This window comes from Cryptotermes secundus, unplaced genomic scaffold (genome assembly GCF_002891405.2).
Source record: "Cryptotermes secundus unplaced genomic scaffold, Csec_1.0 scaffold263, whole genome shotgun sequence".
Lineage (NCBI taxonomy): Eukaryota > Metazoa > Arthropoda > Insecta > Blattodea > Kalotermitidae > Cryptotermes > Cryptotermes secundus.
The window spans coordinates 187,952-214,992 of NW_019738352.1; the positions used below are offsets into that span (position 1 = coordinate 187,952).

At 39.8% G+C, this 27,041-nt stretch overlaps 1 protein-coding gene across 1 annotated transcript in view; it reads right to left on the reverse strand.

Moving 5' to 3' along the window:
• The window catches only part of LOC111870755 (lachesin), a gene marked incomplete in the record, with an annotated part of 273,318 nt that overhangs the window by 13,366 nt on the left and 232,911 nt on the right, over positions 1–27,041 (reverse strand). Inside the window, 1 exon segment of the mRNA XM_033753994.1 lies at positions 21,222–21,341. Coding sequence (XP_033609885.1) covers positions 21,222–21,341 — 120 coding nt within the window.

The window sequence follows — 27,041 nt, forward strand, 5'->3', positions numbered from 1 at the left end:
ATTTAAGTAAAGAATGTCGGTTATTGGTCCAAGATTTGAACATGATATTTCCCCGGTAGGAAAAAGAAGGTTTTGTCACTTGGTCGTAAAGCTCGATTACTATAAAATTTTAGTAATTTTTGTCCCTTCTCACGTTTTAAAGCAACAGGATTTTAAAGGCGCGTTCTAAACCGCGATTAATTCTTTTCCGTACTTTTTAGAATTATATGATAAAATAAATATTTAGCGTAGCAGTTAAAGAATTGGGGCAAGACATATCCGGAATATGAACTATAGAATGTGTAGCCCGCTCACTGGCTAGTTCGCCTGCAGCATCCTGTCTGGCTTCCCAGGGAGTATACAGTGGCACTACAGTGTATGCAGGGTTATATGTGGACCGTCCGTTAAGGTTTGAGGCTTACCGGATGCACACGAACAGGTGGGACTTAGACCCTTTAAAGCTCACAGTGTAGCAGTCATGCCAGGGATTTCCAGGGGATTCACATCGCCACTGCTGTGACGTCCAGTACTGGTAACTTCCTCCGTGAAATGTCACTAGACTGCAGCTCCATGAATCCCAATTTATTCCTTGGTAGTTATCACATAAAATAAGTACAAGTATCCCTGTAACAGGCCGTGAAGGCTCATAGGGTTGTGAGGTGTTAAGGCTCCCACATTTTCTCTAGACAGTCCGCTCACAGATGGCGGTGAGGTTGTCAGCCTTACGCGCCGGCCGCTCTTTACCCCCAGGAATATTCTTGGTACCCATTTCTGCCAGAGACTGAGTCGACCCCAAAGCCATAGTGCGACTCGAAGGATCAGGTAAATTGAAAAATCCACCTCGTTTGGATTCGATCCCGCAATTTTCCTACTTGTAGTATTGTGCCTCAACCAACTACTTTACCGCTTGCCCCATGTTATTACGTGACTCCACGAATTAGCAATATGTTCCTTGATGAAGATCGAAGTTGTGGAGAAACAATGACCCGCAAGTTTATAATTCGCCGTGGTTTTGAGTATGGTACTCGAGAATGATATCAAATACTAGGCAGCACTCGTAGTTGCTATGTTTAATGCAGGGAATAGGGGAATCCCAGTAACTCAGATCCACGAAGCACATGTTATGTCCTAGAAGAACTGCAATAGGTAAAATCATCCCTGTTCTCACGGACCGAGCCTTTAAGACGTATGAGCGAATATATGTGTAGATAAGTTTAATTTTACAATCATGCTCAGAAAAATAACCGATGGTACGGATTGGAAAGCGAGTTGTATTTTGACGCGATGTTGAGAAAAAACCGTGTCTCTGCAAGGAATGAATCCACGGCCCTGCAGTTTATATCCAGGCGCTTTGCAGCTCGCGCTGTTTTCCCGCATTTAGAAGGAATTCTCTTAGCTTGTCCAAAGTACGTGTATTTGCTTCAACCAATAGGTTGAATTAGAAAATCTGAATATATGAGGTTTCAGAAGGGGGGGTGGTCGTGACCTGAGAACCCGCGAGATACGCAGATACTAAAGAAATTCCAAATATTTTATGGAACCGAAAGTTCATTACTGTGTTCACAAGAGCCCTCCAATTGTCTCTATCTGAAGCCAGATCATTCCAGTCCATAACATCCTATCCTATCTCTGTCAGGTCCAATTTAATATTGTCCGCCCACCTAAGTCTTGATCTTCTAGTAATCTCTTTTTTCTGGTTTTCCCGCCAAAAGCGGTTAAAGAAATCAACTTAATTAGTCAATAGTAAGTGAACAAATATTTGTCACCGTGTTTACCTAAATCTGTGTAAAACTTTCAAACGTTTCCAGTTATTTTTTTTTCGTAATATCTGTATTTTGTTTCATGAATAATTTGTGAAAGGTTGGATGATCTTCATCCAAAGAATCCGAAAAACACGACTTTTCGGGAAACTGTTCTGATATCGCCATTGCATGATTACAATTGAAATGCCAGAATTTTGTTTATTTTTTATTCTAGGATAACAGGCGACAGCTTAGACATAAACCCATCCTGATTGTTCTCATCTCCTAGTTTCGAAAGCGGCCTTTTCCTAAATCCTTTCCATGCGTACCACATGTCCTGCCCATCCACTTCTATTTACTTTCCTCACCATAATAATATCTGGCGTAGGGTGGAACTTATGAAGCTCTTCCTTATGTAATTTTCTGCAGCCTACTGTTACTTCTTTCTTAGGTGCTAATATTCCGCTCTGCTTTCTCTTCTTTAACGCCCTCAGTCCCAGCAGAACCGAATGACTGACAGCGGAATCACGTGTCATGGTACGGCACGAAATGTTGCTAATTTGGCAACCCTGTAAAGACTGCATTTCTTATAATACGCAGTATATAAACATTAATTTCATACGTATAAAAGAAATATTGTGACATGACGCCTGAAAGCCGGAGTGGTTCGAGACACGGAAGAATACACGTTCCAGCGGTAACGAATAGAAGCTGAATAGTCGATTGCTAGACAACGGTTCGATAAACACGTTTCGTAGCAAAGAATGAAATAGATAATAACAGACGAAATGTTCGAAGTGGTCTCTCTTCGGTTTACCCGGCGTTATAAATGTGAGTTTCCCCGTGTGGAGGCGGGTTCGAATACCTCTACCGTAGCCCTGCTATTCGTAGGAGGTGTTGAAAATGGAACACAGTGCCTGGGGGTATAACTGGGACACCCTGTTCCTGTGGGATATAAATAAGGGGACCTGGCCCACCAGTTTGGTGAGTTTTAAACTGAGAGGGTAAAATACTGTCACGAGTCCTGCGGAACTCGGACTAGAGAATGACGCGCTGGCGAGGACCAGCAGCAGCTTTAAACGGCAAACGCGTTCTCTAGTCAGAACGCTCCACATCAGTAAACCCGCAACTGTCTGACTAATACAAATTTGGTCGTAAGCTCCAGATGGGTGCTTTATTCCCAGACAGACTGGCAGACTTACCCTCTGTCGTAAAATAACTTTGACTTTGACTTTGACTTTGACTTTGACTTTGACTTTGAGTCATGATTCGTACGGGAATTCATGGATTCCTTCACAAGTGAGTTCAGTCCATTTCAGTCCCAAGTGATTATTCGTACTCTATTCGTCACAGTGGAAGAGAAGACACTCGTAGTCAAGTCTGAGACAGTCATCGCTTGCGAGCTGTTGTAACTGATCACAATAGAAGTGCCAGTAAATCCAATCCAGAAACCGTTACTATTTGTCAGTAAACCCCGGACACGTGACAATATAACTTCTCCTCTACTGAAATAAACTGATTAATGGCGTTTACGAAAATAATCGCTGCTTATTCTGAGAACAATACGAAACACAAAAGTACACCCTAGGAGTAGAATAGAGATTTATTATAATGAAGCAGACTGTGCGTACAGCATACAGTATCCGGGCTTTAAAAGAGTACTTGGCTGATTTCGGTTTTATAGTGTTGAGGTTAGTGACTATTTTTATCCATTTTTGTGTCAGCTAAGCATACTACTGTACACGTAAACAAGCCAGGTGTTAGAGAGGTTACAGTTGCTGCACATTTTGCTACAAATTCCCCCACCCCCACGCTCTCTGTCTCTGTCCTGGACATTGAAATTTACCGTGATGGTGCCCAGTCGTGGAAATCCACCCTCCTAACCCCTGACGTCTCATGAGATTTGGGTGTTCTGGTGAGAAAGAGCGGTTCGCGAGGCGCAATGCAATCCCGGGCAAGATACTGAAATACTGAAGACGATAAATAAGAGGCGAGCTGTGGGTAGAGGCATGAGAAGCTGCTTAGGTGCCTTCTCTCTGTATGAGAATATTGGTCGCTCACTCCTCAGTCTGTCTTGTGAGGCTTCAAACGCTGAATATTCTTCACCCTATCATTGCTGCTAGTAAGGAAACTGTGTTGCTCCCTGATAGGCGGTAACAAGAGAATTCACAGACGTGGACAATGAAATGGACGATATACACGGCAGTACTATCCACAGAGCTGCAGAAGTCTGCTGCTAGGTTCCTCTAAACGCTTTATTTAACAATGACTCCTCCTTTCTGTGTAAATCTACAAGCACCATAATGCACAGTCAACAACAGGAAGCTCTGTTTCGTTAAGAAATATTCGAATCCACCACATATTTTTGTTTTATAAGATAAACTTCAGGCGGATTCTACACACAAGGAATTTTAAGATAAACTATACGTGATTTTATTAACAAATGATTTTGTATATTTTATGTAGCAGTACAAGACTGGTCCCGACTTTAAAGTACAATTGAACGTAATAACCTTAAAAAATATTATATTGTTTTGCTGTTTCTGGATAGGTCTTTTGTAGAACATCCCCAGCAGGTAGTATTGCAAAACAGAGACAGGTTCTAGAATTGACGGTGTACTACTATTGTCATTCTTATGAGCTGGCGTAACGTGCAGGGTCGGGGTTTCTTGTCTACGGAGCGTCTCATGAAGGGCTCTGCTTCCTGAGTTATTCACAATTCACACTACACAACTGTATCGTCGACATGGTGATCAGCCTCCCATTCTCGAGCTGAGAGACTGAACAACCTAGCAGTAGAGTCCTTACTTTCAACTATGCTTTCTAGACTTTCTAAAGTTCTATTCTCTAATGGCAAATTCACTACTTAAGAGTAACCGAAAGAAAAATAAACTCCATGGCTTCAGTCCGCAAGCGAACTATACCGACCGAGCGACCGCCGCTCGTCGGCGAAGCTAGTGCCAACTTTAGCGGATCGAGGCTGTCGCGTGGTCAGCGCAACGAATCCCCACGGCCGTTAATTTCGTTTTTTCTAGACCGGAGTCGCTATTTTCTTGAAATGGCTCCTCAATTATCCTGAGTGGACACCGTTGTAAACCAGCTATTTCTCATAAAATCTGGTAGCGCCGGATATCAAACACGGACCTCTAGATCTGTAGCCAAGAACTCTGACCACTAGACCACGTCTTATAATAATACGCTAACGTATGAGAGATAAGCTGACTAATAATTGTGGGTTCTAGATTTGATGATTGGGTTTATTGAACACTTCTTCACAATTACGATCAATTATAGCGCTATCACTACGAGTAATTATCGCAGTACACTAGGACATGCTCCATTCTCGTACCTGTTTCGCAACCTCTTCTACCTTCTGGATTCGCTTCTCTTATAACCGCTTTGCACAGACCCACCGGAAAACATAGTTTGTATTGAAGAATGCCATCTTCTGGGATATGGTGTCTTGTAGATCTTGTGTGCACCGACGTTTCGGAGGAAAGTATCGCCTCCATCATCAGGATAGAAAAATCCTCGAGCGAGGAACCAGCTTGAGCAGATTGCTCCACCATCCATCCGTACTTTCAGTACGACCCTCGTAGTTGATGTGAATTAATTCATTAATGCTCCCATGTCTTTGATAGAGTCGGAATGATGAATTTTAGGTTCGAAAATTAGTATTTTACTTTTTATTGAGAAGGAATTTACCCTAGCTTTACTAATGTTGAGTGTTGAAATGCAGTCGATCATATACTTAAGGAGATTTAATGGTACAGAATATTCTGATATCATCAAAAAGTGGATAATTTGCGTAGATAACTGAATACACACGATGAAAACCAGAGGTGCAGTAACAGATCCTTGGAAGAGTAGGAGGATTTGCTTCAAAGTGGTGAAACATTTCCAGAAACAGATCTGAGACCGCTGGTTGGTGAAGTATCTACGAATTCAGTTTACGACACTACCAGAATACAAAAACACACCATGCTTGTGAAGAAGCAGGGTGTGAGTGACCATGTAGAATAAACTGGTAAAGTAAAGACAAAGCAGGGCGGCGCCATAGTTCAAGCGGTTAGTGGCTGGCTTCCCACCGCGGCGGCCCGGGTTCGATCCCGGGTCTGCTCAAGTGGGATTTGTGGTGGACAAAGTGGCGCTGGGGCAGGTTTTCTCCGAGTACTTCGGTTTCCCCTGCCAAACTTCATTCCACCAATTGCTCCACACTCACCCTCACCTAAAATGAGGGGGGGGGTTACAATAGGCCAGAAGTGGCCGCAGTACAAGGGACTTGGTCCCACCCCACTAGCAATAAAAAAAAGTAAAGACAAATGGCAGTTTGATGCTGAGAGGAGGCTGAAGGCATAACCAAATCAAGATAACTTGTCAGATTGGTGGTAGTAGATTGAGATTTGGTAAAGTAGGATGAAAATGGTTTAATTTAAAATTTGGGTGATGAGAAACATGCTCGTGAATAATAAATTTAAATAATCTGGAAGAATTATTTAAGTATAGGCCTAGGTCTCTTATAGCTATCAGAGGCGCTGTTGTCATTTTGAAAGCCGGAATATTTACTGCTTTCTTCCACGAGGTAGGAAAATGCTACTGTTGTTGCTGCTGTTAACTGCTACTATTAGTACCACCACCACTAATAATAATATTTCTACTACCAATACTAGTAATAGTAACAAATGAATGAATGTATAAGGGGTGGGTCTTCTCGGCCTTTGCGACCTACAGTGGTCTATTGTACTTCAATAATAATAAAACAACAACAACTACTACTACTACTACTACTACTACTACTACTACTAATATACTACTAGAAAAAGGAATACCAGGAAATAAACCTGTGACAAGAGATGATAATAATAATAATAATAATAATAATACGACTAATAACAAAAGTGATACTACTACCATTACTAATACTACTACTATTACAACTACTAATTATATTATTATTATTTAATTGCAAATGGGTTTTCACCCGGTGGCAGTGGTACTACAATAGGACAACAGACAAATAACACATGGCACACAAACAATTAGTATTATAATTAATATTAATAACAATAATAATGTGATTCAGAGTAATTTATTGAAGTTACGAAATCATGGTAGAATTCCTAATCGGGAAAAGGATATATCTCTTTGTTACATCCTGCGGACTGTTTCTGGGGAAAGTGATTGGTACCTTATGGCATTAAATATTTTTGTAGATCATTTCTACTTCATCATTCAGCTGAGCACGTGAGACTTGAGCCTGTCGCTACTTAGTTCCTTCATTCCCCCACTTCTTTGATCTCTCTTGTGATTTACATTCTCTTGAGAAGTCGATCTGGAAATACGAGAAATGTGTCTTCCATAAGAAAGGAAAACAACGTTTCATAAGCATTTTTTGCAACAGGTAATATTCCGCCACTTGGATAATCAGTCCATTATTCCATGCCTACAGAATAGGGCGAAACGTCTTCCAGCTTTCTCTGCGCCTTCTGAATCGTGTTCCTGAGTTCGGCCAGTCTCATACTGCTAATTCTGTTCACATTCTCCCTTTGTCATATAGCTGCTCATTTTCCTTGTCTGAGTTAATTTAATACAAAAATTAACTATATCACATTGACGAACTTCAATGTACGAGTATGTAATTCTTTTACAAACCTTCATCTGAAATGCGAGTGGAGAAAACTTGAAGTCCTTATAGTGGTTCTGCATGTAACTGCGAATTGTTTGAACAAATATTTTGTTCCCTATTCCACATAACATATATGTAAAATATAAGGACAAACATTATGAACTTTCTCTAAATACGGAATAAAAGCGAACAGACTTCATAGAAATAATTTACACGCGATGTTCTCCCCTCTCCGAATAAGAATAACATATTTCAGGAGAACGCTGGCGCAATTTCATCCATATATGCGGCTTCCTTTGCAATAAAACGCGACGTCAGGATCAAAGCAGTAATATGAGAAGTGACCTCCACGAATGAATAGTATTGTTAATTTAAAGCAGAAATTCTCTGAATGCCCAATGTGTTGGTGGTAACATGTATTCATTTAAATTTGCTCTGAACAATTTCCTTCTCACTCTAAATCATCGTAGTGGTAACTGAAAGATGAAATTAACAAATCGAATCGAATCCCTCCAGTAGTGCAATATCAGATTCGAATACCGTTCGTATCATGCATAATTTTCAGACGTTTCATAGGCGAATTTCGTAAAATAGATTCCAACGATAGCCGAGATTTTCTTAATTTTAGTCTTCCTTTTTGCCCTCAAGTAACCGAGCCTAATCTATCTAATCGATTTCGATCGAAATCTGAAAGGTTTACTTCAAATTTTCTCGGCGTTTATTCGTTTTGGTTTAGTTCGTTTTAAGGGCTACTTTGTTTTTAGGCACAAACGACTCGTTATATACGAGTTCATATCGTCAAATACCTTTGACAGATTTTGATGAAATTATGCATGCAACAAGCCTCTTACACGCATGATTACTGAATTTTGGATTTCTATTCACTTTGATTTGTTTTAAGGCGCTTGACTTCAGAGAATATCTGAAGGTTTACATGTGCTTTTCCTATTTCTTTCCAGAGATTTTGATGAAACATGATATATCATACTGTTGTTTTATTATTATTACGCGCGAATTCAATTTACTTACCTCGTTTCAAGATCCGCTTCATTTTAAAGACTGCGTGCATAATTCTACATATTTTGAAACGTGTATCACGTCGATATTACGCTTTGTATAAAAGTATCAGGAAATGCTTATGCTATTGTCTGTGCAATATTTATGTTGTAAAACGTATCTTTACTGACCTAACTTCTCTTCGTCTAGACTCAACCGAACTGCCATCCGATTTTCTGCTATAGCTAACTCGATCTCTCTTTACCGAACTGCACTAACCCGTGATTTACAGTACTCTGTGCTTCCACGCTTTCTTCTACACACACTTCTGCACGACGCTGCCTCTTCTAGCCTTCTATATTAAATTTAGTAAGATTTCTCCGACGAGAATTTCACAGCTATATTCTGTATGAGCAGCTAACCGCGGAAGTTGCTTAGGCGACAGATCTCGACGCTCTCTGTAACAGTATGGAAACCGGGAACCTAAGTTTGTTAATAGTATTAGAGGCGCGCGCAGGCCCGACGACACCTCCGCAGTATTCATTCAGCTTCCGCGACAATATAAATCTAAATTATTTCAAGAAGACCCCTAATATAACAAAAATAATTGACTAGTGTGCACACTCGTAAGCAAGAACAAACATTCTACTATCTCTCAATAATCTGTTTGGCTACCCATCTATCATGTTATTAATATATATTTTTTTAATTTTATGTTAAAATTTTCAATCGTCGTGTGTATACAATCTTTCTGTTGCATATTTGACTCAACATTTCATCTTGATTTATGTTTCTGATGTAATAGACAGTACGGGACTTCCCCCATCCCTCTATTCGTAACTTGCCTCATCCGCGTACCATCAAAGTGGCCGCGAAGAGATTAGTCGGGAGGGTTCACATGTAGCCGCTATCAACATAATACTCTTCAACCGGTAAGGGACTTCACTTATTTATTTCCGAAGTCTCCATGAGGTTCGTTACGCCTCTTTATTTGAAGCTGGGGGCCATTCACGTTAGTGGTAACTAGTCTGTAGTTAAGTCTGTTTAGCTTTCTGTAGCCGTGCCGAAAGCGAAAGTAAGGCAGAAAACTAAATTACAGCTGTATCAGCGGCAGTTCGAAGGAGAGATGATAAGTACGGATAACGAAATTCATTATTACCGAGCATGTGAGAAAACGGTTGTGAAAAACGCTTTCAAGTGCTTCAGCATTTGAACACTAATATACACAAAGAGAATATTAAAATTAAATCCACGAAAAGTGCTCCTGTTCAAAAATTGCATAGTGAATTTTCTAATAATAGTTTTTCAGTTTTCCTTTGATGCATGGAAAGCCTTTTTAGCGGCAGATATTCCGCTGTGCAAACTAACCATTCTTACTCTGAGAAACTTCATAGAGAAGTATACACAGTGCAAAGTGCCGGATGAATCTACTGTGCGCAAAAATTACGTGAAGTGGTGTTACGATCTTACAGTTGAAAGCATTAGAGATAAGATTCAAGATAACGTTGTGTGGGTATCAATCGACGAAACACAAGATTGTAGGGGACGGTTTATTGCAAATTGTATAGTTGGATCCCTTAATAAGAATGAAAATCTACCCCACATCTTCTTGCGGTAGAGCAATTTGAAACCACAAATAGCTCCGCAGTTTCCGGATTTTTTATCAAATCCATGAATTTACTATGGCCGCATGGCATTCAGTATGAGCGCGTATTGCTCTTTGTGACTGATGCCGCAAGTTATATGATGAAAGCCGGTACTGCTCTTAAAGTTATATTTCCAAATATGACACATTTGACTTGCCTTGCCCATGGGTTGCACCGTGTTGCAGAAACAATTCGTGCAAATGTTCCTCTTGTCGACAAGTCGGTGTCTTCTGTGAAGAAGGTATTTGTTAAAGCGCCATACAGAAAAGAAGCCTTTAAAGCAGTAGCACGGAGCGTTCCACTTCTGCCAGAACCAATTTTAACGTGCTAGGGCTCGTGGCTGTGTGCAGCAAGTTATTATACCGGACATTTAGAAACTTAGGAATATCGTGAATACATTTGATCCCAAAAGTGCACCATCAATTCAACTTGCCCAAGATGTACTAAAAACGCAGAACTAGAAACTATTCTTTCCTATATATCTACTTACATCTCTCATCTTCCATTCGCCATTTCCTCACTGGAGGCAAGCAATAGCAATACAGTCATCANCAATAACGGTACTACTTTGTAGCAGTCGTTAAGTGTGTTCAAAACCACTGTTTCCAAATTGAATTCGATTCCTGGAAGAGTTGGTGAAGTAGTAAAGGAAAAAGTACCAGCATTCTTTAAAAAAATCCGGGATATGAACAAATTTTAGCCGGTAAACGTATTGAACTGCCAAGTAAAAAATCACTAACAGTGGAGCAAATAGCGGCTTTTGTACATGCGCCCCTAAGTTCCTTTGAATTAGAAAGGAGTTTTCCCACTATAAGGACATCTTACGCGACAATAGGAGGCGACTAACTATGGAAAATCTAAAACATTTAGTAATTGTGAACTGCAACAGAAGAGAAGTTGAAAGTTCGGAGAGCTAAATGTGAGTACCATTGGCTTTTTAAATTTGTAATTAAATATGATGGCTTTGTTGCATGATTTGTATTTAAGTATATCTTTTTATTGCAAGTGAATCATTCAGTGATTACATAAAATGAACTTAAATATTGATTTGTTGGTCTTAAAATAATGTAAAATCAATTTTAATATTTGGTATAAAATTTATGTGCATATTTTAGTGCATATTTCGGAAGTTTTTGATGTATAAATGCATACATATTTAAGGGATTATTAGAGCATAAAAATTCGGACCCTACTCATAAGTCATATAGTAATTTAGCGTGTAGACCCATTACTGATTAACGACCTCGAAAGAAATGCCGAAGCAACTCCCTCTGCTAGCAACAGATGCAGCCGTTGCTGAGTAATGCCTTCGCAAACAAACATCCCTACGGAAAAAAAATGGTGTTTTCTACGCGGTCAGTCCCGAGATGTTATGAGGAGGACAACTGAAGTAAGAGAGGTAAAGATTTATAATGGAGTTAGTCGTAAGGGAATCTGTGAAGAGAAGACATAGCAGGTGCAGTTGAGAGCCAGCGGGCAAAGAAGTGAGCGTGGAAGCTGAAGAATCCCCACTGTTAGAAGCCGTTGCCAGAGAACGAGTGGGGAAGAAACAGCAGACTGAATAGTCTTAGCGTGTGCTGTAGTGATTTGTAAAGTATGGAGATCAACGATGGCGCTATGATTAATTGTAGTCACGAGTCATGTGTTAAAGTGGTCAATAAATCCAAACCCCGTCTTTAGTCACACTCCCCCAAGTGGCAGTAAGCACGGCAAAGAAACATATATACATTAAATTTAGCGTGGAGTAGATTCATATTTACTTCCCTCAGGATGAGTTACCTGTGTATTCGAGTAGTAAAAACCAGTTTATACCACAATTTGATGCAGATGAAATGAGACGTGAGTCCAAGAAATTCTGAGAAGTTCAATATAAGTAAACGTCACGCACAACAGAAGTAGTTCATGAAACTGCAACAAAGATTTACCCCATAGGCCCACTAATTAGCCTATTTTCCTTATTTTGAAAAAAAATAAAAGTAGGCTAATGAGGTCAGCATGCTGTATGCGTGTCTGTGAATTTCCGCCATCAACTTTTGAATAACTAAACCAATCTTCATGAAACTTGGTATGTATATCGTGGCACCTAAGCTCATCTCAACAGCTTACTTAAAAATCCCTCTCATCAGCCTGTATGTCTGTATATGTATCCCATTAAGTTGGCCTCACACCGGCATGCGTCAAGACATGTAACAGTCAAGACAAAATATCTGCGACATGACGCAAAGAAAGGAGCACAGTTGAAACGAATGAAACTATAAAAACCGCCGCACACCGGTCTGAGTCATGACGTCAGCCTGCCGGTGTGTGTCCTACCTTATCGTTGCTAGGCAGCAGGTCGGTAAAAAGGTTACGGCGCCAATGAATACACACGCAAAACAGAAGAATTGTTGAATGCACGGGTTCGTATGCGGTTCATGTCGTATGAAAAGAAAGTAGGCAATTAGTTCTTCCTATAACTTCTTCTTGTAAAGTAATTCATAGCAGGGTGGAAATAGACACCATCTTCTATGGCCACAAAAGTGCATCTCTGGCAGTTACTGGCCCGTTACGTTACTGTGGTAAAGAAACGAGAATTACATTTTTAATTTATTGTCTGTATTCATGCACCGATGGGAAACACAAACATTGTTGCACGGGTTGCCTACCGACGTACCCTGGTGCGCAGAGTAGATGGACTTTCAAAATCGTTTGCTGAGACAGCCCCTCGCATATGTGGGGTGCACGAACCAGGACAATAACGTAGTTTTACGATCAATCAGGCACATGTTGTCATAGAGGCTATTAACTTCGAAGCACTCTGCAGTGTTTTCCAATCAGAGGAACTGAGTTATTGCTTTACCTTGAGGTTACTGTGACCATTCCTTCATTACCCAGATATAGATTGTTTTACTACGACGTTCCAATTGCAGAAGTTATACAGTGTCTAATGAGAGGGATGATCGTGATTGATGAATGTGAGCGGATAAGTGTTAGGAAGGAAGCGGCCGTGGACCAGTATGATTGGCAGTATCAACAAGATGTCACTTCAACTTAAAATTCAGACCATGTTATTATTATTATTATTATTATTTTCCTTGGCGCTACAGCCCTCATTTGGACCTAGGCCTACCTCCATGAAACTCTCCGTTTCACTTCGGTTTACTAGATCTTACACATACGACTCCTTGGGCGAGTGATCAGCTCGTCGCAAGGCCTCTACCTGTAGGCAGACACAGAAAAACGCACACAAACATCCATGCCCTGAGTGGGATTCGAACCCACGATCTCGGCTTCCGAGCGAGCGAAGACAGTGCATGCCTTAGACCGCTCGGCTACCGTGACCGGCATTGCTATTATTACTTTTCTTAATTTTATATCTCGTAATATAAAGTGGAATGTTAGGATGAGAAGTGATTAGTGTATCGAAAATGATGTAAAAGGAAGAGGTCGTGGCCGAATTAACGATACTATGTATGCCGGAATCTACCTTTAGGGACTGAAGGCGAGTACGAGAAACCTCAGTCAGTATGTTCAGTGTCTGAGCAGAGATTCGAAGGATAACTCCAGAAAACGCCAGAAGCGTTACCGGTTAAGCCACCGTGTACGCTTATTGACGGTGAAGAATGAAACAGAGCAGTGCTACCTGCAGTGCGAAGGTGTTCCTATCTATGAAGAAAGTCGTCTTCTGGGTTTAGGCACCGTGTATTCTTCGTTTTGGCCGACGTTTCGGGGGAACGTAGCGCCTCCATCTTCAAAACAGTTGAATGGCTTGGAATGCAGAGAGCAGTAGCTGTAGTGATAGGATGTGAAAGGCACTGCTTATATACGAATTAGGCAGGAGGGTTGGTTAGGGAGAACGGACCAATGGGAGCAGTGGAGAGCGATTAGGACCATATATGGTGTTGTGTGCTAAGGGAGGGGGGGGGAACGGCCAGTGAATCCAGGAAACTTGAGGTCAATAGCACTAGGAAGTNGTCCGTTCTCCCTAACAAACCCTCCTGCCTAATTCGTATATAAGCAGCGCCGTTCACATCCTATCACTACAGCTACTGCTCTCTGCATTCCAAACCATTCAACTTCTCTGAAGATGGAGGCGCTACGCTCCTCCGAAACGTCGGCCAAAACGAAGAATACACGATGCCTAAACCCAGAAGACGACTTTCTTCATAGTCATCGCCGTGAAAACCTCAAAACTTACGTGTTCCTATCTAGTTCAAAGTAAGTAACTTCATTAGTTGAAGATAACTACTGACTGAGGCGCACATGAAGAGACGGACATGAGCAAGCAACAAATCTATCTTGCCTTATAATATGAGGTAAATTAAATAAGTAAATAAGTAGATATAAATGGTGTAACCTACTGGATAAAACTGCGTACACGGGAAGGTTCATAAAATGTTCCGAGCACACGTTGTTATGGTTAAAATTTCAGTGACTGATTATTTCGACGGGGTGTGAAGCCCTTACTGAAAAATGAGGTACACAAATTTGGTTGAAAAAATAAGACTTCTAGCCTGTGGAATATAACACTGTGTAAAAGCGAGGTAAAGCTGTCCCTATGCTTAACTAATTAAGCACTACTCCATGAAGGCGTGAGGGGGGTGGATGTTTAGATTCACACTTTCTTGACCTCGACAGTAGTTGGAGGTGAGGGGTCAGCTACACGTACAGGCCTCTTTACCCCCGAGGAAAGAACCCCCGGTACCCATTTGATAGGAGATTGAGTGGACCCAAAACCGGTCTGGACGAAATGGAGAAAAGAAAATTCTTGACCCTGCCGGGACTCGAACTCCAACCCATCGGTCGTCCAGCCTATACCCAGTCATATAACGCTGTGTAGTCCGTTGAAAGTCAACCAGAGTTTCGGAGGAACATGTCACATGCATTATTTTGGGTCGAAGAATAAGCCATGCAAGAAACCAAAGTTAAGAAGTTAGCAAGCAAAGCAGGCATCTTTCTCCAAAATGTCGGATGGCTTTGAACAAACTACGTGTCGTTATATGCCGGGAGACAGAACTCTTCGTAACCACCGATGTGAGAGTCTCAAATTCTACTTCGCTGGGAAATCTTCAAGCGAGGCGAAGGTCACTAGGGAAATTATGCACAAAAATTATGTAACACTAAAATGGATGTTGGTGAAATAAATTGTACCGCTAATGGCTACGTTACATTGGGTGAGGATTGAATCAAACGGAAGGTCTCTATAAACATGATGATGAAGCTTCCGGTTACATAAGGAAAAATAATTTGTACTGCCGTCAGTATACCAAACAAGATTCTGTACCTTTCACTTCAAAACAGTGGCAATTCAGGCCACACCTAACGTCATTCCGGGAGCCGGTCTGTGCGGTCAGCAGAGAGCCCAAGCTGAGGGACTGTATGGGAGTCGGGTATGAATTCCCGGGAGAAACAGAGAGTCATTTCTTTTGCACGGCTACTAGGCCGGCCGTGGGGCTTACGAAACTTCGTATACAATGGGTATTAGGGGTAATGCGGCAGGGATGACCATTCACTTCCATTCAGTGCAGAGGTTCAGAATGTGTGGAACAACCCCACTCCCTAGTATGACTGCGGAGTGGTTCTTAATAAAGCACAGAGACAAATTAACCTCCAAATTTTCACACGCTGTTTATGTTTCACATGCCCTGTCATATTTCAGAAAGTATCATGTTCACAAGCAACAACATTGTACATTCACTAGACAATGACGGGTTTCTGAGTAGAAATACTAGCTTCAAATTATCGAGGACTGAGTGTGGAGGGAAAGAGTGGGTTCGATTTCCGATATTAGCTCCAGCGTTGGTTTGAGTCGCGAGGTTGTGCCGCATTGACCATGGTTAGGAAGCAAGCAGCCGGGTAGGATGGCATAGAGTGAGGGGTAATGAGGTCACTTTCGGTGTTCAGGAGCTTTTGTCCGTCGGATTACTAGGGTCATATTGATTTAACCATCGGAAATTGGTTGGCAAAATGGCTTCCACGACACAGCTGCTTACCTCAAACTGGTTATAGTTTTAATGACACATGATCAGGAGAGATATTTTTAATAAATTTATAGAAAAATTAAGGGTTATATGAGGTAATTTTAAAAGAAGTGCGTACGTAATTTCAGACTGCTTCGTTGGAAGAAACTTTTGTGGGCTGTTCTTTGTGAGAGTTATCGCGTAAGCTTCGTTTCTGTGTAACAGGCGGCACTCCTTCGGAATTTTCCCAGATTAATTTCACACCACTCGCACCAAAATTTCAGCGCCCTGACATGTTCATTTAAAAGAAAATTTAATCTTCACAAGGCCGGGTCAAGACTGCTTAATTTTATACAATATAGTTATTAATTATGCCATTAAACTCATCAATGAAGAAAATGTGGTGATAAGTAAGAGGAGAGAGAATGAAGAGATTTTTGTGATTTTGAACATTAGTATTTTGAGTTGTGACACCGTGTAGTCTAGTACATAGTTAGGAACGATTAGGAGGAACCAGTTGCGTCCATTTTAGGGTACTCCACCTGGTTTCACATTCCAGAAGACAGTAAGAGGGTCAGGTTAGCTAATTCAGGTCAAGTTCTGTATTTTAAGTTATTTTAGGGTTAGTTGGGTTAGATAAGATATAGTTTATATTTAAGTTTAAATTATTCTAGAGAAATTTAATTTTTTTCAGGCTCCATGTTTTTAGCTACATTATAAATTTACTTGCAAATTCAATGTTGCATGCTTTGTTTGTTAGACCTTTATTAAATTTCATGATATTGTCACGTATATCTGGGAGAACGTGACTAATAATTGTGGATTGTAGATCTGATGGATCGATTTATTTGACGTCAATATTACAATTACACTCGGTTATAACAGTTCATACACTGAACTCCTTCTGAATACCGAATCTCTCTCTGCGTAGCTCTGCTTCGATCTTGGGAACGCGTTGGGTCACTGCCGAGTCACTTCTCCTTCCGCGTTCTGCCCTATTCTGGTCCTTCTATCAAAGTCAAAGTCACATTGCGACTGACCGTCAGTCAGTCAGTCAGTCAGTCAGTCAGTCAGTCAGTCAGTCAGTCAGTCAGTCAGTCTTGGTGTCGAGCCCCATCTGGTGCTCATGACCAGATATTTATTACTGTTTGACAATTACGGTCTTGTTTTCGTGGGGCGCCTCCTCTCTTTTATATCTGCTTGGGGTACCGAATAAGGGACACCGAGTCCAAAATTTCATTTCTTCCGTTGTCATGAAAACAACTCCGTTGTTGTGAGAACAAACGTTGACCTAGCTGTTGTCTGTTAAACGACATCTCCGTTGTGCAGGAAACGTCGGTGCACGTTGCTTAGGAAATGTCTGTTTAGAAGTCGCTATGAATTCACATGTAAATCATTACACTATTATACATTAAATTTTTGACAAATTAAAATATATTTTATGTCATATATTATTTTGACGTTCTCGAAACTTTATGGATCATCTAGTAGTTACTTTTGGCTGACGCGATAGGCCTTATTTGACAATAGGCTCTTCATTTTTGACGCTTTGAGGGGTACTTTGTAATTAAAAATTATTCATTGTACGGCCATTGACCATAATCACAGACGTCATATATATATAAAGCGTGTACAAATAATAATGCATGAATTGAGGAAATGAATCAGTGCTGTATCAGCTGCAGGTGCTATTTGGCGTGTCATGATATGAAAGGATGTTTGCATTCAGAGAAGTTGACAGGGTTGGGGAAGACATTTGGTATTTGATTACAGTATTTGAAGAAAATCACGAGAAGCCTTGGTCAAAATGGTCGATATTTCTGTACCACTGATATAACATAACCCTGTAATGATACCCTGCACTTTCATTCAGTTCAGGCTACAAGGCTAATGGATGTTGCAGAACATAATGCTTTTTTGTGTAGCGTGAACGTGAATGATTAACAAAGATGAATGGCTCTGGCGCAGTAAGCAGAAATTGTATCAAAAAGACCAATCACTAAAGTTTGTCCTTTAGAAATTGAACAAAATTTTAGCTCTTCATAATATGCATAGTTCCAATGTAAATCGTTGCTACGGTTTCATTTTATAAAAGAGAACAAACCACAAAAGTTAAATGCTTAATACTGTAACTGCTTGCGTGGAAGGTACAGGTACAGTCGCCCCTGTGATGACTGAATTATTTAAACAAGACCCTATGAAGAATGGTTGAGTCGAGGTATAGTTCCCTCATTCTTGATATCGGCAAGAGATAAAGGCGAATGGTCAAATTCAGCCTCCAGTCGCTTTATCCCGTAGGACAGAACCCCCGTGTACCCATTGGACAGGGGGGGCTGGGTGGGTTCTAGCGTCGGCCCAGACGCTGTGAAGTAGAGAAAAATCTTTTGCCCCTCTTGGGAATCGAGCCCTAGACGTCCAGAATGCAGCCAGTCATTATACCGACTGAGTTATATCGGCTACACTTGTAGTAGATTTTTTTTAAAAGACTTACAATCTCGTAGCTGATCAAGAAATTTCCTCTTATTTAAATCGATATTCCTTTTTTTTTCCGTGTTTAAAATTGCCAGTCAGCGGAACCTATGCTGTGCTGGGTGAATTCAGTCCGCACCGCCATATTTTATTCTTTAAGATCAATTTTAATATTTTCCCATGTTTCTTGGATCTCTTTATGTGTAAAAGTCTGCACATCGTGCCTGTCTCATCAGCCTTAGTTTGATCACCTTAGTAATATTTTTAACCAGCTTGAAATTTCAAGTATAAAACCATATATATAGAGGATTAAGTTAACATACCTGTTAACTCAGTCCCTATAGGTAAATGCTGGATTAGGACCTTTCCAATTTCTCACTAATTATCATCATAATTCTGAATGCCGGTGGTGCTTAGAAATGCCTTTAAAATCGCCCAAGATGCAGTAAATCGGTAGGGCAGTCAGTAACTGACGGGATTAATGTTCGACTACTATCAAAGTCAGGGACTTCCCTCTTCCCTCACCCTATACAGCTTCTGCAGCAAAGTTATACGTGCATAAATCGGTAATGCACACGAGTCAAGTTTAATATTAAAATCTAGAAGGTATGAGCTGAAGGTTTCTGACGGAAATGTATAATACTCAGAATTACTGGCTTTTGGGCTTTGTCTGTCGTCCGGTATTCAAGAAACTCACCTGAGAACTGAAACAGATTTAGTTTCCAAACGTTGTGTTTCGAAGTTTCTAGAATACCGGACGATGAACAAAGTCCGAAAGCTCAGTAATTCTGAGAAATCTAGGAAGTTTTGAGGCTATATTTATATCCCTCATAAACTTGGCGTGTTTAGACATAGCCAAAAGGCTTAATTCTTAAGTCATACCCTTCAATTAATATTTCCGGGCATAAAAGACAAAAAAAAAATAATAAACTGTACCTATTTTCCCTTTCAAATGTTAATGGAAGTACTTGGGATTCCTTTTAAGGACATGGTCTAGCCCAGTGTAAGATGCAGTGACGGGTTGTTTTGAAAAGGCGAGTCTGAGGATGCAGAATTTATTGATGAGTTGAATATAAACCGCTGAAAGGAAAGGTCGGCGCTACGGTGTTCGGATACTTGGTCAGTTACAAGTGGACAAGGGGATGCTATGAAATTACGATCATAGAGGCAAAAAAGGCTGCAGAGATAGAGACCGGAATGACCTAGATCATGACAGGGTCGAAAAGGACTTTTGTGAATATGGTAATGAGTTTCAGCTTTCAAAGAAAATACATTTTTAGACGAGCATCTTTCAAGTTGTCAAGTAACATCTCGCAGTATGGATTAAATTAATAGCACAGGTCAGCAAGGTCATAGTAACAGAAGAGAAAAGAGCTGCATATATTATTTCTGACACACTGTTTTGCAAATCAGGACCGAATAATTTTCCATCACGTCACACCCCTGTGCATTCAATTTCTGGTAAAAGTAGCACTTTCTAGTCGTCTTTTGTCACATTCTTTTAATTTTTTCAACCATAACGTGAGAAAATATTTCATTACTTACTTACTAATGGAGTTCAGCCCATCTTGAGGAGAAGCCAAATCTGCAACTACTCAAGAACTTTCCAGCATGTTATGGAAACCGAAGGTTCATTACCATGTTCACAAAATCTCTCCACTTGTCCCTATCCTGAGCCAGATCATTCCAATCCATACCATCCCAACCTACCTCTCTAAGATCCATTTTAATATTTCCCATCCACCTATGCCTTGGTCTTCACAGTGGCATCTTTCCTTCTGGCTTTCCAACCGATATCCTATATACATTCATCTTCTCCCCTTTTCCTGCTACATTCCCTGCCCCTCTCATACTCCTTGACTTGATCATTCTAATTATACTTGGAGAAGAGAACAAGTTATGAAGCTCCTCATTATGTAGTTTTCTCCAACCTCCTGTCACTTCATCTCTCTTCGGTCCAAATATTCTCCTCAACACTCTGTTTTCAAACACCCTCAGTCTATGTTCCTCACTTAACGTCAAAGACCAAAAATATGTCATTAGAAAAAAATATAACTTAAATATATTCATTATTTCCAAATGCTTGATTAGGGATAAATGCAATGTGTACTACAGATTCGTGACCGTTTCTGTCTATAATCAGGGTACTCGTTTCATATATGCTACAGAAAATTTATTTGCAGCCTATAATACTGTAACGTGTCTGGAATCCAGAGGAGTAACTTCTATGGAAACTCTAGTATAGACCGTTGCATAGGAAACAACAATTGCTCCATTGTAGTTCTAACAGGAGTCTCCATGGTTATAACAGAGGGTTCATTTGCCTAGCAGCGGCCAAGGTTATAAATAGCCCAGCTTCGACGAGAGGCAGTCAGTCTCGGATCAGCCCTCGGAGAAGAAAGTCGTGACCGAGCCTCCAGAGAAGAAAGTCTCGGATTAGCCAACTGGGAAGTCAGTCTTCATATATGCTACAGAAAATTTATTTGCAGCCTATAATACTGTAACGTGTCTGGAATCCAGAGGAGTAACTTCTATGGAAACTCTAGTATAGACCGTTGCATAGGAAACAACAATTGCTCCATTGTAGTTCTAACAGGAGTCTCCATGGTTATAACAGAGGGTTCATTTGCCTAGCAGCGGCCAAGGTTATAAATAGCCCAGCTTCGNTTAAATATATAATGGCTCTTTTAATTTCTAGATAACTTAAAAGATGACTCGAGAAGAGAAAATAAAATCGTACACGATGAGGAGAAATGCAATGATGAGGTAGGAAAGGAACTGAGTGCTCAGAATCTAGCTGTAATTCAGTGCGAATGAATCTTACCTGTCTCTCTAAACCAACTATTCATTGCTTTGGGAGAGGCCTCCACGTCACATCCGATATCCACATTGCTGCCGGCTGGTGCCGCTACCAGTTGATTAGAGACCTTAACCGACGGTTGGACTGTAACACCAGAGAGGCAAAATAATATCATATGTGCGCCTTGACTGACCCAGTAACTAATAATCTTCTGATTCACTAATTATCTGATTTCGCAACAGTGTTAGTAACTCAGCAGATTACCGAGTAATTAACTAATGAACTAAATTACTGAATAACTACCTGATCCAGTGATTGCCTCATTTAAGCGACAAAATGACATAATGACTCAGAAAATAAGTGACTGACTAGTTAGTAAACTAACCGAGGGTTTAATTAACTAGCTAATCAACGAGCCACCTTCTAGTGCAGAGGCCTCCTTGAACGTCACATTATTATGAGGGTGATTAAGAAATTCCTTGTGTTAAGAAACTTGAGAATTCACTGCTCTCATGACAATGGAACGGCGTTGCGCCAGTACCTAAGCACAATCCATTCAGAGACTTCATCATCATCATCATCATCATCATCATCATCATCATCATCATCCAGACGACAACAGCTTGATAGGTCACGTGTTTTTAAAGATTTTCAAGAGCAAAACAAATGTAACTCTATCATGGACACTGTTAGAAAATTTTCCATTTTTAGACCATGCAATAGGGCAAGGTCCAGTCCTGTGGCAAGGTGTGTCAATTCTACTAACAGCATGACATTTTTATACAGAATTTAAATGAAAGGTGCGGACAAAGTCCCACATACCGACACAAGAAAAAATGCCCACAAAACCTGTGACCGGAAAGTTTCATTGTGAGTAGGTATAGCTGATTGAGTACATTTACTGTAAGTGCTCGAAATGTCCTACATGAGACTCAATGCGTGCCTCGATAAGTCTCGTTATGGACTGCCGCATCCGTTCAAAGATGCCGGGGTTGTTGCGGGTATTCTGGCAGGCATCCACAATGCGATGGCGAGTCTCTCTTTCTTGTCAACAGGATCTGCATACACTTGGGGTCTGGGTAACCTATAGGACCTCGTCGACTTATCTAACGGCTATGAGTGTGTCTTCCCGCCGTATAATCCCTGTTACCTTGTTATAATTACTTTTCACATATAATATATATTATATTTCTTGTTTATTTATTTCTGTTATATACTTTTTAATGTTTTCATATTCCAGCCTACAATTGTCCAAAGATACTAAAAAAGGGAAAGGAAGTACTGCTGTTTATTACGAATTTTAAGTCGGATAAAAATATATAGCAAAGTAGCAAAGTTTATACAAAAATATTTCATTCGTTCCTTCTAATTTTATGATTTGTCGGATATAATCTTGAGACTGTCAGGAGATACTTTTCGCTGTGCCTATAGTACTGTATTTGTTCAGGCTTTGTAATTGACTAATAGACAAGTGAATCATCAGATAATGCACTTAAATTAATAATATTAGCACCATTATCATTATTATCATCCAATTTGCTTTTCGAAAGAATCCAGATAAATATACGGACATAAGTAAACAATAATTTTGCCTTTTCTTTTTTCACAACCGTGATCCACTGTCTGGTATTAAGTTGGATATAATTAAATTACGAGTAACCGGAAACAAAGTGCGTAGGAAAGTATTTTGGCCTAATTGGAATAAAGTCACCAGTAATAATTCAGAATATTATATATATAACAAGGAGTATGCGATTTATACAAATCATTTTTGTGTAGACTGGGCAAATGTTTCGGATGAGGACAATAAATGAATTTATTAATCTATATATTAACTAATTTCAAGACACAATAAAGATCCTTATTTGAAGAATTAGATAAAATAATTAACAATTCAATAGCTGAAGCTTGAGCATTGTACGCCTGATGATGGCCCGGTATGAGGTTCGAAACGTGTTGCTTTTGTAAAAACAAAATAAAAATGTAAACAAATGTTGATGCAGTAATGTCTTCTTTGTTTTTAATTGCAGAATATTGTTGTGTAGACTGCTTACCTTATATACCTTTACGTACCTTACAATAAATGAAATAATAATTTTGTGGGGAAATCTTTAGAAAAGCGGCCACTTAAAAGACCGAGAAGAGAACAGAGCATTAGCATTAAGACGAATATGACGTAAATACGCTCTGAATATGAGAAATGTACGGAATTGACTCAGAAGATTTCTCAGTAATGAAGTCTAGCCTTCGGGTTCTCTTGCAATTGACGTATAGGAATTTCGGCCTCATTATTAAACTCTCTCAAATAGCGTAACGAAAGATTTTATATATTCTGAGATATTAAATTAAAATATAATAAGTTTAAAGTGAATCCATTTACCTCTTTATTATCTTTACAAATATACGGATGTCACGCAGTATTCAAAGGACGTGAAATGCAGATTTTGTATTCATATTCTCGCTCTTACAAGTCAGTTCGAGCTGGACTCGTACCTGTTTATAGAAAGCCTTCCTGCGCTTTATCGAAAAATAATTCTTATACTATTAACATATTTAAATGTCAAATTTTTATTCTCATTCTTTCAAGTCAAATTGTTTAACGTCATCTCTCCATACGCTTCTGTCTCTTTCTCATCTGAAACATAAAATAAACAACATCTTTATTAACTGTCACAACACAACAAATATCAAGGTCAGTGCCTAGCTACGGCTCTGCTACATGTTTCGGCTATCAATAACCATCATCAGGCAAATACATGGTTAAACATATATACACCACTGAACTGCAGTGCTATTAAACTGGATACAATACTATTAATCCTATAAAACACTTGACGTAAAAATACAAATTATCAGATTATGTAAAACAGAAGTTATATTGTAAAACAATAAAATTTTAATTGATGTTTTATAACATCGAATCAGTCGTTGGTTTTGTAATTTCGTACGTTCCCATGGACAAATTGGAATATTCTATATTTTTTCTTTTTGTATATACGATTGTGTAGGAGGCTCGTGATGTAGATGCAGTAAATTAATGTTAATTGTTTAGTCGGTCCCTCATCTTACAAAGTATTGTCTGTTCTGTAGGGAATGTAAACATGTAGCAGAGCCGTAGCTGGGCATTGACCTTGATATTTGTTGTGTTGTGACGGTTAATAAAGAGCTTGTATGTTGTAACACAACGGGATGCATGAAATGAAAATTAAATAAACAGGCACAAGTTGGCCACTGATATAGCGGAATACTTCATTCACAACATGGAAATGGACAGTAATTCTCTGATCTCTCGAAACCATATCAATGCCAAACAGTAGCACTACAGGATTAGTTTAAAATATTATATGGAAGGTTTTATTGATTCGTTTAAAATTATTTACTTGCATTTTATCAACAACGGAGGTCATTTACCACGAGAAGTGTGTCACTGCAGCCAGTTTCAGCACAATATCCGAATATTGGCGCTTGAAATAAACAAGAAGGAAAGCCAAATTGGTTGTGAGAACGAGATTTTAACCGGTTATTTCCTACAGAAGATCAAAAAGTGACCGCTGTAAAACTAGCTCTTTGTTCGTTAATGTCCTTTGCTCCTGTCTCATAGCCCTTAATAGGATTTTCTTTAACATGCAACGTATTGAGTTACCCTTTCTTTGATAAAGGAGACCATCCCAGGAGCGAAGAATTTATAGCAAATATCTGAGCTTGTTAGTAACTGATCCTGTACACCAATGAGTTTTCCAGCATCCTAGTAATTAGTATAAGTACCATAGTTTCGATAACATTAAAAAATTTTAAGGATATTTTGCTGATTGTTATTAATGAAATTTATTTTATGTATTTTTATTAATTCAAATTTATAACAGAATATCCCGTTGCAGATAAAGTGATCCGTTTGTTACAAGATATTGATTATAAACATCCTTACTGGTACAAATATGTTCTAGCGGTTGGGTAGATACAACTGAATATTTTATGGAAATTATGTTAGAAATTTTTCAACGATGAGCCATGGAAATCCACGAGATAAAAAGTGACAAATTTGTTCCAATGCTCAAGTCACCATCAAGGTATAACGGCATGTGAAGGGATGGAAGTACAACTCCACGCAAAATATAATTTAAGTACTAAATGGAAGTAAGTGGCCAGCTTCGTTCCCCTTAATCCCTGGGGAAAAGGTTGTGGTACCCATTATGTATGGGGCTCTAGGGCTCAGATCCCTTGTGCAGGCTATGGAAAGGAAAAACAAATTCTTTTGCCATGGATCGAACTTCGATTCTCCAGCCTCTAGCCCGTAGATTAGTCACTATGCTGACCGAGCTATTCCGACTCTATTTTTAGGTGTTTATTATTTATCCTGTAACTAAGAAATTATGTGATGTTAAGAACTCGGGAAATCTTCCTCTTAGTGAGTGGACTTGCTTAAACATACACTCGCTTTGTTGCAGGATTTCGGCATGAAGCTGTAGGGGTACAGATCGCGGAGAACAATGCAATCCATAGCGTTTAACGCTCCAGAAGCTCAATGGAACTGCACTAGCAGAATAAATTCAATTAGCTTTCTAACTCATTATGGGCAAAGTCTTGTTTTAACTTCTCTAATTGGCCACTCAGGAGATAATTATTAGGTCGCTGCGAAGCACTAATAAGATTAGGGAACAGGGCTGCGAATATGCCGCCGCTAATTGTTGGCAGAAACAGCGGATCAATGATCTGGTATGTTTGCATAAATTATAATATTTCAAGAATTTAAACGTTTGAGGACTGTTGCAAGGACTTCTGGTCCAAGTATTTTGTATGGTTAGGTGATCAGAAAAAAATAAACTTTAATGTCTGCTAAAATAATAAGGTATAATTTATGAGAACATTTCTATACATTGAACTTCCATCTGTGTAAATTCCCTAAGTGAATCTTTGTTAAGAATAAACTCTGTCAACACATTTTGTAAGAGCTACTTTTGCAGACTTTTTAAAAGTCAATAATCCTGGATTTCAATTTTGGGGCTATAGAAATAATGATACGAAATGACAAGTTGAAGAAGAGAGAAGCCCCGGACGTGTGAACGTAAGTGAGATCTGACCGAACGGCGGTCGGTATGAACGAAGCTGTTCTCTTGGATGCGACGTCGGATCTGGTAGAACTTCAATGCTGTTTCGGACAAACGCAATGTTTCCATTTTCAGGATTTATGGCAAGCCAACAACAATCAGAATCCTGACTGCTTGCGTGTTCGGATTACTTTTGAGTCCTGTGGATTAAGGCAGTATATTTCTCGGAAAAAGAGACAAATTTCTACCAGACTGCATGGCGTCACTTCCCAGACGATTGTTCTCTTCGCTGAGAACTCAGTTCCCTCTCACAATCTTATTAAGAAATAAAGTATGTAAGATAATTTTGTATACAAGTAATGCAATTCTGTGCATTTGTAGCATCATATCGATGCATTGTACGTATCGTGAAGTTCATTATGTACTTTTTTTTATTGCTAGTGGGGTGGGTCTAAGTCCCTTGTACTGGGGCGACTTCTGGCCCCAGATGATAGGTGAGGGTGATTGTGGAGCAACTGGTGGAATGAAGATTTGGCAAGGGAAACCGAAGTACTCGGAGAAAACCTGCCCCAACGCCACTTTGTCCACCACAAATCCCACTTGACCAGACCCAGGATCGAACCCGGGCCGCCGCGGTGGGAAGCCAGAGGCTAACCGCTTGAGCTATGGCGCGGCCTGATCATTATGTACTTACTTGCCAAGTGTTTTGTACAGCTCGAGTGATATGCTTTCTTAACATCAACAATGATGACAGCTACAGAGGGCTGGATGGTACTTTCCTAGGCCATTTTTGTATATA